At 50.3% G+C, this 12,197-nt stretch overlaps 2 protein-coding genes across 2 annotated transcripts; both read left to right on the top strand.

The window, feature by feature from the left end:
• The first annotated feature begins 1,416 nt into the window (after window positions 1–1,416).
• Window positions 1,417–2,784, top strand: LOC119334202 ((S)-8-oxocitronellyl enol synthase ISY1-like). The gene has a single exon (XM_037606805.1). The coding sequence runs from the start codon at window positions 1,417–1,419 to the stop codon at window positions 2,596–2,598; it is 1,182 nt and encodes a 393-aa protein (XP_037462702.1). The 3' UTR covers window positions 2,599–2,784.
• Window positions 2,785–6,767: 3,983 nt separating this feature from the next.
• Window positions 6,768–7,947, top strand: LOC119328229 (polygalacturonase inhibitor-like). The gene has a single exon (XM_037601242.1). It carries the CDS (start codon window positions 6,877–6,879, stop codon window positions 7,723–7,725), a length of 849 nt encoding a protein of 282 aa, XP_037457139.1. The 5' UTR covers window positions 6,768–6,876; the 3' UTR covers window positions 7,726–7,947.
• The last annotated feature ends 4,250 nt before the right edge of the window (window positions 7,948–12,197 follow it).

Genomic DNA, 12,197 nt, shown 5'->3' with positions numbered 1-12,197 from the left:
GGGATGGAGGATAATTTTGCTTGGCACTTTGATCAACGTGGCATCTTCTCTGTCAAATCTGCTTATAAGATTGGGGTTATGCTGCGCGATAGAAGGCTGGGAAGAGATGCTGCAAGCTCTAAGGAAAATTCTGCTAACAGCACTGTCAAATTTGATTGGAAGCATGTCTGGTCCTTGAAGTCCACCAGCAAAGTAAAGATGTTTGTGTGGGGCCTTGCCCACAATAGTCTGGCTAACCGCATGAAAATTCAAAAGCTGGGCGTGGACTTGAACACTAGATGCCCTGTTTGCCATAGGTTAAATGAAGATGGAGGGCACACCTTCCTGAAGTGCAAGAAAGCTAAAGAATGCTGGAACATTTTGGCTTTGGGAGAGACCTGAGAAAAACTCATGCTCTGCAATTCAGCCCACTCCATGCTTCAGGAGCTATGGAGGTGTGATGAAGACACGCAGCTGAAGGTCGTGACCTTTATGTGGGAATGGTGGAATGTTCGCAACAAGGCCAATGCTGGTGAGGTGACTCCAAAGCCTCAAGCGGTTTGTCACCGGGTGGAGAAGATGCTGATTGAGTCCCTGGGCTTGCGAAAGCTAAACAAGCCTCCTAAGCCACCGGACATTCACAAATGGAGCAAGCCTCCAATGCATTATGTGAAGGTTAATTTCGACGGTGCCTTTGATGAAAATACATGTGCAGGGGGTTGGGGCTATGTGGTCCGTGATCAGGCTAGCGAATTCATCGCTGCTAGTGCGGGCAAGTCTGTGAACCTGAAATGTGCTTTGCAATCTGAATCTGTAGCCTGCCTTGCTGCCATTGATGGGGCGATTAGGATTGGGGCAAATCGAATCATCTTCGAGTCTGATTCCTCAACTCTTATACAAGCTTTGAAGAGCAACGGATATGACAAGGCAACCATTGGTGTGTTGGTGAAGGAAGCTAGAAGCCTATGCATTCTAAACTTTGATTCATATGCTTTTTCTTTCAGTCGACGCACTTGTAACTCTGTAGCCCATGAGCTTGCCAAGCTGAGCATTCATTCTGGGTCTGATGACTCCTTTTGGGAGGCCTCTGCCCCCAATTGCATTGTAAAACTGCAAGCCAGTGATATTGCTGTGCTTGAAGTTTAATGGAATCTCCATTTTCCCGTCAAAAAAAAGAGAAAGAAAGAACGAAGGAGTTCAAGAGAGAGAGAGAGAGGCGGTTACAGCGGTGGGAGGGAAGGAACGGGAAGAGAGGCGACACAGGCCGCAACAGAATCGCCAGCCATAAAGTAAAGCAGCTTTAGCAAACAAAGACCAAGACGCAAAACCCAGAACCCAAGCTCCCCACCTGCTCCGCTCCTCCCCTCTCCTCTCGCCGACTCACCTTCCTCGATCCACCGCGCCGGCCCATCCCAGCGCTGCGCCAGCGCCACCATGATGAGGTGGTGGTGGGCGGGGGCGTTCGGCGCCTTCAAGAAGCGCCGGGCCAGCAGCCGCGCCCGCGCCGCCGCGGAGGCGCCCCAGAACAACGTGGCCCTCGTCGTCGGCTCCACCGGCATCGTCGGCGCCGCGCTCCTCGACATCCTCCCGCTCCGCGACACGCCGGGGGGCCCGTGGAAGGTCTACGCTCTCTCCCGCCGCCCGCTCCCGCCGTGGTCCGCGCCCCTCCCGCCCGACGTCTTCCACCACCACCTCGACCTCGCCGACGCCGCCGCCGTCGCCGACACCCTCGCGCCCCTCACCGACGTCACCCACCTCTTCTACGTCGCCTGGGACCCCCGCCCGACGCACGGGGAGGGCCGCGAGGCCAACGGCGCCATGCTCCGCAACGTCCTCTCCGCGCTCGTCCCCAACTGCCCCGGCCTGCTCCACGTCTGCCTCCAGACCGGCCGCAAGCACTACGTCGACCCGTTCGAGCCCCTCACCCACGTGCCCCTCGCGCTCCGCCCCTACTCCGAGGACCTCCCGCGCCTCGACTACCCCGACCTGGAGGACGTCCTCCTCGACGGGCTCGCCAGCAACAACCGCGTCACCTGGTCCGTGCACCGCCCCACCACCATCTTCGGCTTCTCCCCGCGGAGCGCAAGAAACGTCCTCGCCAGTCTCTGCGTCTACGCTGCCATCTGCGGCAAGGAGGGCCTCGTGCTGCGCTGGCCAGGATCCCGCGTCGCCTGGGAGGGCTTCAGCGACGCCTCCGACGCGGAGCTCGTCGCCGAGCACGCACTCTGGGCGGCCATGGAGCCCAATGGCAAGAACGAACCCTTCAACTGCAGCAACGGGGACCTCTTCAAGTGGCAGCAGCTATGGCCGATCCTCGCCAACCAGTTCGGTGTGGCGTGGACGGGATACGAGGGGGAGGACCAGCGCTTCATGCTGGAGGAGGCCATGGCCGGGAAGGAGGGCGTGTGGGCGGAGATCGTCAACGACAACGGGCTCGTGGAGACCGAGCTCAACGACATCACCAACTGGTTCTGCGTCGACACCATGGTCAACGTGGAGCGGGAGAACATCGACACCATGAACAAGAGCAAGGAGTATGGATTCTTCGGGTTCCGGAACACGGTGAGGTCCTTCAATACCTGGATCAACAAGATGAAGGTTGACAAGATTGTCCCCTGATGCATGCCTCTGTTTTACCTGCCAGTCGCGGCTTAGAACTTCACATCATGCTATTATCTCATCATCTTGCGACATTGTCCAGTTTACGTGCATCGAATTTTACCTGATACTCCCTCCGGTCCTTTTTACTCTGCACACTGGATTTGCCGAAAGTCAAATTTTGCTAAGTTTGACCAAATTTATATTAGAAATTATTAGCATCTATAATATGTAATAAATATAATATGAAAATATATTCCAAGATGAATCTAATGATATTGGTGTTGTTATGTGAATGTCTATAATTTTTTGTATAAACTTGGTCAAAGTTGGATGAGATTGACTTCGGTCAAACCTAATATGCAGAGTAAAAAGGACCGGAGGGAGTACTAGTAGCATATTAGCATGGACAGAGTGTTATGTCGTTTCGACAAGGTACTGAATGAACATCTAGTTACTCTGCGTTTTAAGCTTTGAATCATCAGTACGTTGATCATTTGGCTTGTACCTGTGAGAAATGTTTTGTTGATCACTTTCGCTCAATGGATATGATCTGGTAGTAACCATCTTTCATGCATTATGCATATTATTGTCAGGTTGGAGCTGTGTTGAATGTTTTTGTTGTTTTGGCATCAACACTTGGCTTTAATTTAAGTAGTTGCATTGCATGCAGATCAAGTATTCGGAATTAGTGATCAATTGTAGTGATTAGCTCCATTTGTGATGCCAAAATTAGGATCCAGTCTTGCTATTATCTGATCATCTTGCGACATTGTCCAGTTTACGTGCATTGAATTCTACTTGATACTAGCATATTAGCATGGATTGTTATGTTCGTTTCGACAAGGTACTGAACTGAATGGACATCTAGTTACTCGGCATTGGGCAAGTGTTCACTGAAAGTGTTTTAAACTTTGAATCATCAAATGAGCAATGTTTTGTTGGTCGCTTTTGTTCAATGGATATGATCTGGTAGTTAACCATCTATGTTTACCCTTTCATGCATATTCCTGTTAGGTTGGAGCTGTTTTTTTTTTTTTGGCATCAACACTTGGCTTTAATTTAAGTAGTTGCATTGCATGCAGGTAAAGTATTCTGAATTAGTAATCTATTGTGATGATTAACTTCATTTGTGATGCCTAAATTAGGATCCAATCTTGCACTAAATTCATGTAAAATTCTGGTCAGATTTATTTCAGTTCTCTTTCAGACTGAGAGTGTTTACCTCCAGTCAAGTGTAGATTATGATCTAGTACAAGTCGAGTTCATTCCAGTACTAGTCTATTACAAATTGAAAACATTAAGTTCCGGAGAGTTCAATTGATTAAGTTTGCATCCTGGTGATTGTTAGTACTAGTATTCTGCAGTCTGCATATATGGCCTATTCTGTTGGACTTTCATGTCTGGTTCTGGATTATGATTTGTCGGCAAAGTGGTAGTAGATATTTTGCTTGTTTGCAGTTAGCACCGGTGTTTTCGCATCAACACTTGGCTTTAACTTAAGTAGTTGCATGCAGGTAGAGAATTCTTAATTAGTGATCTATCGTGATGACTAACTTCATTTGTAATATACCAAAGTTAGGATCCAATCTTGCATCAAATTCATGTAAACCTCTGGTTAGATTTATTTCAGCTCTCTTTCACAGTGAGAGCATTTACCATCAGTCAATTGTAGATTATAATCTAGTACAAGTCGATTTCATTCCAATACTAGTCCATTAGAAACTGAAAACATTAAGTTCCGAAGAGTTCAGTTGATTAAGTTTGCATCCTGACGATTGTTACATGCATTGAATTTTACTTGATAGCATATTAGCATGGAGTATTATGTTCGCTTCGACAAGGTACTGAATGAACATCTAGTTACTCGGCATTTGGCAAGTGTTCACTGAAAGTGTTTTAAGCTTTGAATCATCAAGTGAGCAATGTTTTGTTGATCGCTTTTGCTCAATGGATATGATCTGGTAGTTAACCATGCATCTATATATGTTACCCTTTCATGCATATTCTTGTCAAGTTGGAGTTGTGTTGAATGTTTCTGTTGTTTTGGCATCAACACTTGGCTTTACTTTAAGTAGTTGCATCCAGGTAGAGAATTCTGAATTAGTAATCTATCAGAATGATTAACTTGATTTGTGATGCCAAAATTAGTATCCAATCTTGCATCAAATTCATGTAAAAGTCTGGTCAGATTTATTTCAGCTTTCTTTCAGAGTGAGAGCGTTTACCACCAGTCAAGTGCAGATTATGATCTACTATCGTACACGTTGATTTCATTCCAGTACTAGTCTATTTGAAATTGAACACATTCAGTTCAGGCGAGTTCAATTGATTAAGTTTGCATCCCGATGATTGTTACATGCATTGAATTTTACTTGATAGCATATTAGCATGGAGTATTATGTTCGTTTTGACAAGGTACTGAATGAACATCTAGTTACTCGGCATTTGGGAAGTGTTCACTAAAAGTGTTTTAAGCTTTGAATCATCAAGTGAGCAATGTTTTGTTGATCGCTTTCGCTCAATGGATATGATCTGGTAGTTAACCATGCATCTATGTTTACCCTTTCATGCATATTCTTGTCAAGTTGGAGCTGTGTTGGATGTTTCTGTTGTTTTGGCACCAACACTTGGCTTTAATTTAAGTAGTTGCATGCAAGTAGAGATTCTGAATTAGTAATCTGTCGTGATGATTAACTTAATTTGTGATGCCAAAATTAATCCAATCGTGCATCAAATTCGTGTAAAATTCAAACAGCCTTACCACCAGTCAACTCTGTAGATTATGATTACAAAGTCATTTCATTTCAGTACTAGCTAGTCTATTAGAATTGAAAACATTACGTTCTGGAGAGTTCAGTTGGTTAAGTTTGCATCCTGATGATTGTTAGTACTAGCACTATGCGGTCTACATGTATGGCCTATTCTGTTGTACTTTCATGTCTGATTCTGGATTATGTTTTGCCCGCAAAGTGGTAGGAACTGGGGGAGGGTAGATATTTTGCATGTTTGCAGTGAGCGTTCAACTGTTCATCCAGCATGGCCTTGCCAGTTACTCCTTGATTATGTTTTGCCAGTTCAACTGTTCATCTAGGAGTAGAACTTAGAACCTCTGCTGCATTGGACAGCACTTTCACCCTGCAAACAATCAAATTCTGAATTTCTGATGCATTGGAGTTCTGTGGTATTACTGTATTAGATGTCCCTGTTTTGTTCAAACTCTCTGTGCTCCTGTTGCTTATTCATAGGCTCTAATTCTGACGCTGGTCACTCATTGCTAATGCTATCGTTCTGTGCTGATATTTACATCTTCCATTGGAAGATCAGATGCTCCACTTTGTTTTCCATTTCGTTTAGCATCATGTATAACACGGCGCATCATGGATATGTATGTGCAATAGCTGGGTAGTGACGTTACATGTAGGAGCGCTCACATTTTGTGCTGCACATTCAAGATTTGATTTCGTTAAAAAAAATGTACAGGTAGATACAGTAAAATAATTTCAAGGAATAACACCCTGCATTTCATTTGATCGTGATGGTCACATAGGCTGCATCCTGCATGTAATAGAAACAGACACATAGGCTGACACCTACATGCATCTTTTTCTCTCCTTCGCTCGTAGGCGCTAGGGCGAAGTTTATATGTGTATATGTGTCAATGTGTGCAGTGCAATGGTTCGTTAAAAGTTTCTTGCAGTAATGCTCTGATTGAATGGTGTGTAAGCTAGGATTGAGTTAGCCTTTTGGTACTGAATCTGATATTATTTGATTTTTAGCATGTGAACTCAATGTTTAGCGGCGGGTATGAACATGCCTGGCCTTGCAGTTAGTATGATCGATAATGGAGATCAGGGTCACACCAACAGAGTGGACCATGGAACTAGACACACACACTAGATTGGTAGTAGTAACTGTAGTTCTGATAGTTCTTTGATGGGGGTCCATACCCCCTCTCCCTCCCTCCCTACAGGGAAGGGGATTTTTGTTCTCTCCGTGTTACACGCTGTAGTGTTGCGTTGCCGTGATGAAGCAGGGCGGATATCATTGACGAGGGCAGATATTCCACATGCTTGGTACAGTACGTAGGGTAGGGATGCCGAACGTGTGGTACCATACCGACCAACAGAGCGCAGGACATACGCATGTGTTCCATGGCACTGCGCTCCACATCGGGTCTCAGTCAGCAATGTACAGCTAGCTCGTGCTCGACTCCTTGGTTCTCAGCCTCCACAAGTTGTGGACCACAACACACTCCCAGTCTCCTCCCACGCAACACAAAGCGGCCGGCGAACCAACATGCAGCTCACGAGTCCGTGCCGCCACACCATGCCGCTCCTCGTCGCCGTCCTTGTCCTCGCGGCGGCGGCAGCGGCCGACGGCGCCCTCTGCGACAAGGCGGACAAGGCGGCCCTCCTGGCCGTCAAGTCCGCCCTGGGCAACCACCCGGACCTCTCCGGCTGGAACTCCACCGCGCCCTGCTGCGCCTGGCCGGGCATCTCCTGCGACGCCGCCACCGGCCGGGTCACCGAGCTCACGGTCTTCGCGCTCAACATCTCGGCGCCGGTCCCGGCCGCCATCGCCAACCTCACCGCCCTGCAGACCGTCAACCTGGCCTACAACCGCCTCTACGGCCGCATCCCGGCGTTCCTGGGCCCGCGCGCCCTCCCGGACCTCACCTTCCTCCGCCTCGACGGCAATCTGCTCGACGGCCCCATCCCGCCGACGGCCACCGTGCACGACCTCTCCGTCGTCGGCAACCGCCTGGCCGGCCCGCTCCCGGCCGCCTTCGCGGGCGCGGAGTTCGGCAGCGTGGACCTCGCCGACAACCAGCTCACCGGCGACGCGTCGGCGCTGTTCGGCGCCGGGAAGCGGGTGAACTCGGTGCGGCTGTCGCGCAACCGGTTCGCGTTCGACCTCGGCCGCGTCGAGCTGCCGGCGGCGCTGGACATACTGGGCGTTGACCACAACATGATGTACGGCGGCATCCCGGCGGCCGCGGCGGCGAGGAAGTGGCTGGCGTTCGACGTGAGCTACAACAGTCTGTGCGGGTCGATCCCGCAGGGCCGGTACACGCACAGGTTCGGCCCCAAGCACTTCGCGCCCAACAAGTGCCTCTGCGGCCGCCCGCTCGCGCCCTGCAGCTAAGGTGCCTTAGGTGGCCGCTCACTGTGACGGTGACCGCCTCGCTGATGATGTATTGCTATTGCTAGTACTTTGGCAGTGCTCTGCTGAATATCTCCACGCCTTTGAGTTAGCAATAAAGCCCTTCTTAATGTAGTTCGTGATAGTAAGTACTAAGTGCCACTCTTGGCCAATTAATCACGAGCTGGCCAGGTCGATCAGTTAATATAATATCGGATTTTACAATGAGCTCGTGCAAATTCGATTGTGTTTGGCCGTCGTGCATTGCTAATTGGTTTCGCTAACACTAACACAATAAAAGTGGGGGATGAAGCACTTCTTGCACACTTTTCCTAGTCCAATGGTGTGGACAGATGATTTGCAATACGATGTATTGATTGGGGTGCTGGTGCACGCATATATAATACAAGAGAATGCCTCTACCTCAACTATATAAGACTAGGAGGTGGACCACAACTCCAATACACGTGCAATATAAAATATATACTCAACACCCCCCCCCCCTCCCCCGGTAGTCGAAGCGTCGTCGAAGACACATAGACTGGACCGAAACTTCTCGAAGACGGGAGTAGGCGATCCCTTAGTCATCACATCAGCAAACTGTTGTGTCGTCGGCACGTGGAGAACCCGAACACGGCCAAGGGCAACCTGCTCGTGCACGAAGTGAATATCGAGCTCAATATGCTTCGTCCGTCGATGGTGTACCGGGTTGGCGGAGAGGTAGACCGCACTGACGTTATCGCAGTAGACAAGAGTGGCCTTGTGATTTTGTGAACATCACAAAGCAACTTCTGGAGCAGCTGACGTATCCAAGAGCACTCGGCCATGACATTAGCCACGCGCGATACTCTGCCTCGGCGCTGGAGCGGGAGACCGTGGGCTGCCGTTTCGATGACCAAGAGATCAACGAGGGCCCAAGGTAGACGCAGTAGCCTGATGTAGAGCGTCGCGTGTCGGGGTAACCAGCCATGTCAGCGTCCGAGTAGGCCACGAGGTCGAGGGAGGCGGAGGCCGTCAGGATTAGTCCCAAGGACATGGTGTCGCGTATGTAATGGAGAATACGCTTCACCAGAGTCCAGTGAGATTCACGCGGGGCGTGCATATGGAGGCACGCCTGCTGAACAGCGTACTGCAGGTCGGGGCGAGTCATCATCAAGTACTGTAAAGCACCGATGCTAGAGCGATGAAACGCTCCATCGGACGCGAGAGACCCCTCCAGAGCAAAGACCTTCGCCTTCGTGTCGACGGGGGTGGGCGCCGGCTTGCAGTTAAGCATACCGGCACACTCAAGGAGCTCGTGGGCGTACTTCTGCCGATGCAGAAAGAAACCATCAGCTCGGCGGATCACCTCGATGCCAAGAAAGTAGTGCAGGGTGAGGGAGTCATGGACTAAGGGGCCCTCGCGCGTCCGTCCTATTGGACATGGGCCGGACTGATGGGCTATAAAGATACAAGACCGAAGACTCTCACCCGTGTCCGGATGGGACTCTCCTTGGCGTGGATGGCAAGTTTGACGTTCGGATATGAAGATTCTTTTCTCTGTAACTGACTTTGGATAAACCCTAGTCCCCTCCAGTGTCTATATAAACCGGAGGATTTAGTTCGTAGAGATAGAGACAATCATAATCATATAGGCTAGACTTTTAGGGTTTTAGCCATTACGATCTCATGGTAGATCAACTCTTGTAATACTCATATTCATCAAGATCAATCAAGCAGGAAGTAGGGTATTACCTCCATAGAGAGGGCCCGAACCTAGGTAAACATAGTGTCCCCTGTCTCCTGTTACCATCGACCCTAGACGCACAGTTCGGGACCCCCTACCCGAGATCCGCCGGTTTTGACACCGACATTGGTGCTTTCATTGAGAGTTCCGTTGTGTCGTCATCAGAAGGTTCGATGGCTCCATCCATCATCTACAACAATGGTGCCCGAGGGGATGTCTTTCTTCCTGGCTAGATCTTCGTATTCGATGACTTCGCACTACGGGCCAACTCGCTTGGCCATCTAGAGCAAATTGACAGCTATGCCCCTGGCCGTCAGGTCAGGTTTGGAAGCTTGAACTACGTCGCTGATATCCACGGAGACTTGATCTTCGAAGGATTTGAGCCCATGGCAGCCGCTCCCTACCACCACGATGAACATGACCTAAATCTGTCATTGGACCACACCCAGGAGATCGCGCCTGTAAGCGCTCTGGCCCTAGATCTGGAGCAGCTTGCGCCATCCGAAGGGGAAGCTTAACCCCGCCACGGAAGCCGCAGACTCAGCGGCGTTGGAGCCGCACACTGACCCAACCTCGAGCGGGGTCAGCGTCACTGGACCCCCAGATTCATCTCCGACCACTGGTTCCGAACTACGTGCATCGCGTCCGCCAAGCCCTACCAGGCACCGATCGGCGAATTTAGTTTCGCAGACATCCTCCGGCACTCACCTTTAGGCGATGTGATAAACTCATTAAAAACCCTCTCTTTAGCAGGGGACTCACAGCCGAATTATATCCGGTTTGAACTGGGGGCTGATGACGGGGAATTTCGCTTCCCACCCACCTCCTAGTTAATAGCCACCGTCGAAGATCTAACCGACATGCTCGACTATGACTCCGTAGACATCGACGGTATGGACGATGATGCCGAAGAGGAGCAGGCCCAAAACCCGCCATTTACCGGGCGCTGGACGGCCACCTCCTCCTACGACGTATACATGGTGGACACACCCAAAGAAGTTAACGACGATGACAAAGAAGACCCAGTGGAAGATAAACCTCCTGAGATACAGCCAAAGCACCGACGACAGCGGCGCCGCTCTAAGTCACGCCGTGAAAAAGACAGCAAAATTGGCACGGGAGAAAACAATACTCTAGACGATGTCGGAGACAATGAAGATCCCGTTGAGTCAACTTCTGAACAGGATGAATGGAAAGATGGGCGAGTCAGCCCTGATGAACAGGCCCTGCACGAAGACTCGGAGGACAGTAATTATCTTCCACTCTCTGAGGATGAGGTGAGCCTCTGCAATGAGGATTTTATCGTGCCTGAGGAACCTCTCGAGCAGGAGCGCTTTAAGCGCTGGCTAATAGACACTACAAGGAGCCTGGAAAAGAAGCAGCAACAGCTTCAAGCTGATCAAGATCTACTCAACGATAGATGGACTAACGTCTTGGCAGCCGAGGAATACGGCCTCGAGCGACCACTCAAAAGTTACCCGAAGCGCAAATTACTACCTCAATTCGATGACGAGGCGTTGGAGCCCGTACCATCAACGCACAATGCGGCTGACCGACCACCACGTGGTCGGGACAAAGCAGCAACCCAAGCCGAACACCAACCCGTACTACCTCACTGTAAAGGAAGGGATAAAACAGCTCAGGCATATACATACGACCTTCGGCAGGACTTGGACAGTAGAGTAGGACATACCAGATTGATCAACGAATCGCGGGGACGTGCCCCGGCACGCGATGATGGCTATCTATTCGGACGTGACAAGCCTAATCACGCCCGGTCTGAATGCCGCAGACAGACTCCATCCGAGCTACGTCACAATATGGTCCGGATGCTGATGACTTAAGTCACATAGTTTAACAGCCCGGAGAGTCGGCCAGGAAATTCTGGACCATGTTCCTAACTAAAAAGAACCAGATCGTCGACTGTCCAGATGTCGAAGGCCTAGCGGCCTTTAAGAAAAGCATCCGCGATGAATGGCTCGCCCGTCACCTCGGCCAAGAAAAGCCGAAGTCCATGGCAGCCCTCACGACACTCATGACCCGTTTTTGCGCGGGCGAGGATAGTTGGCTATCCCATAGCAAAAATACTGCAAGCGAGGCTGGCACCTCTGAGACCAAAAACAGCAACGGGAAGCCCCGACGCAACAGGCACAAGCGTCGAAGCAACGGTGACAATACCGACGACGCGGCGGTCAACGCCGGATTCAGTGGCTCCAAGTCCGGTCAGCGGAACAAGCCATATAAAAGAAACAATCCGGGCCCATCCAGCTTGGACCGCATACTCGATCGTCCATGCCAGATCCATGGCACCCTAGACAAACCAGCCAATCATACCAACAGGGACTGTTGGGTTTTTAAACAGGTCGGCAAATTAAATGCCAAGAACAAGGAGAAGGGGTCACAAAGCGAGGACGATGACGAGGAGTCCCGTCCGCCGAACATAGGGGGATAGAAGAAGCCCCCCCCCCCCAAGTTAAAATAGTGAACATGATATACGCTACCCATATCCCCAAGAGGGAGCGCAAACGCGCGCTCAGGGACATTTATGCGATGGAGCCAGTCGCCCCAAAGTTCAACCCATGGTCTTCCTGCCCGATCATTTTCGATCGCAGGGACCATCCGACCAGTATCCGTCATGGCGGGTCAGCCGCACTGGTCCTTGACCTAATCATTGATGGATTCCATCTCACGCGAGTCCTCATGGATGGTGGTAGTAGCCTGAACCTGCTCTATCAGGATACAGTGCGCA

Source organism: Triticum dicoccoides, chromosome 7A (assembly GCF_002162155.2).
Source record: "Triticum dicoccoides isolate Atlit2015 ecotype Zavitan chromosome 7A, WEW_v2.0, whole genome shotgun sequence".
NCBI lineage: Eukaryota > Viridiplantae > Streptophyta > Magnoliopsida > Poales > Poaceae > Triticum > Triticum dicoccoides.
Note: the sequence above shows the minus strand (reverse complement) of the source record. Positions and strands in the feature narration are given on the sequence as shown.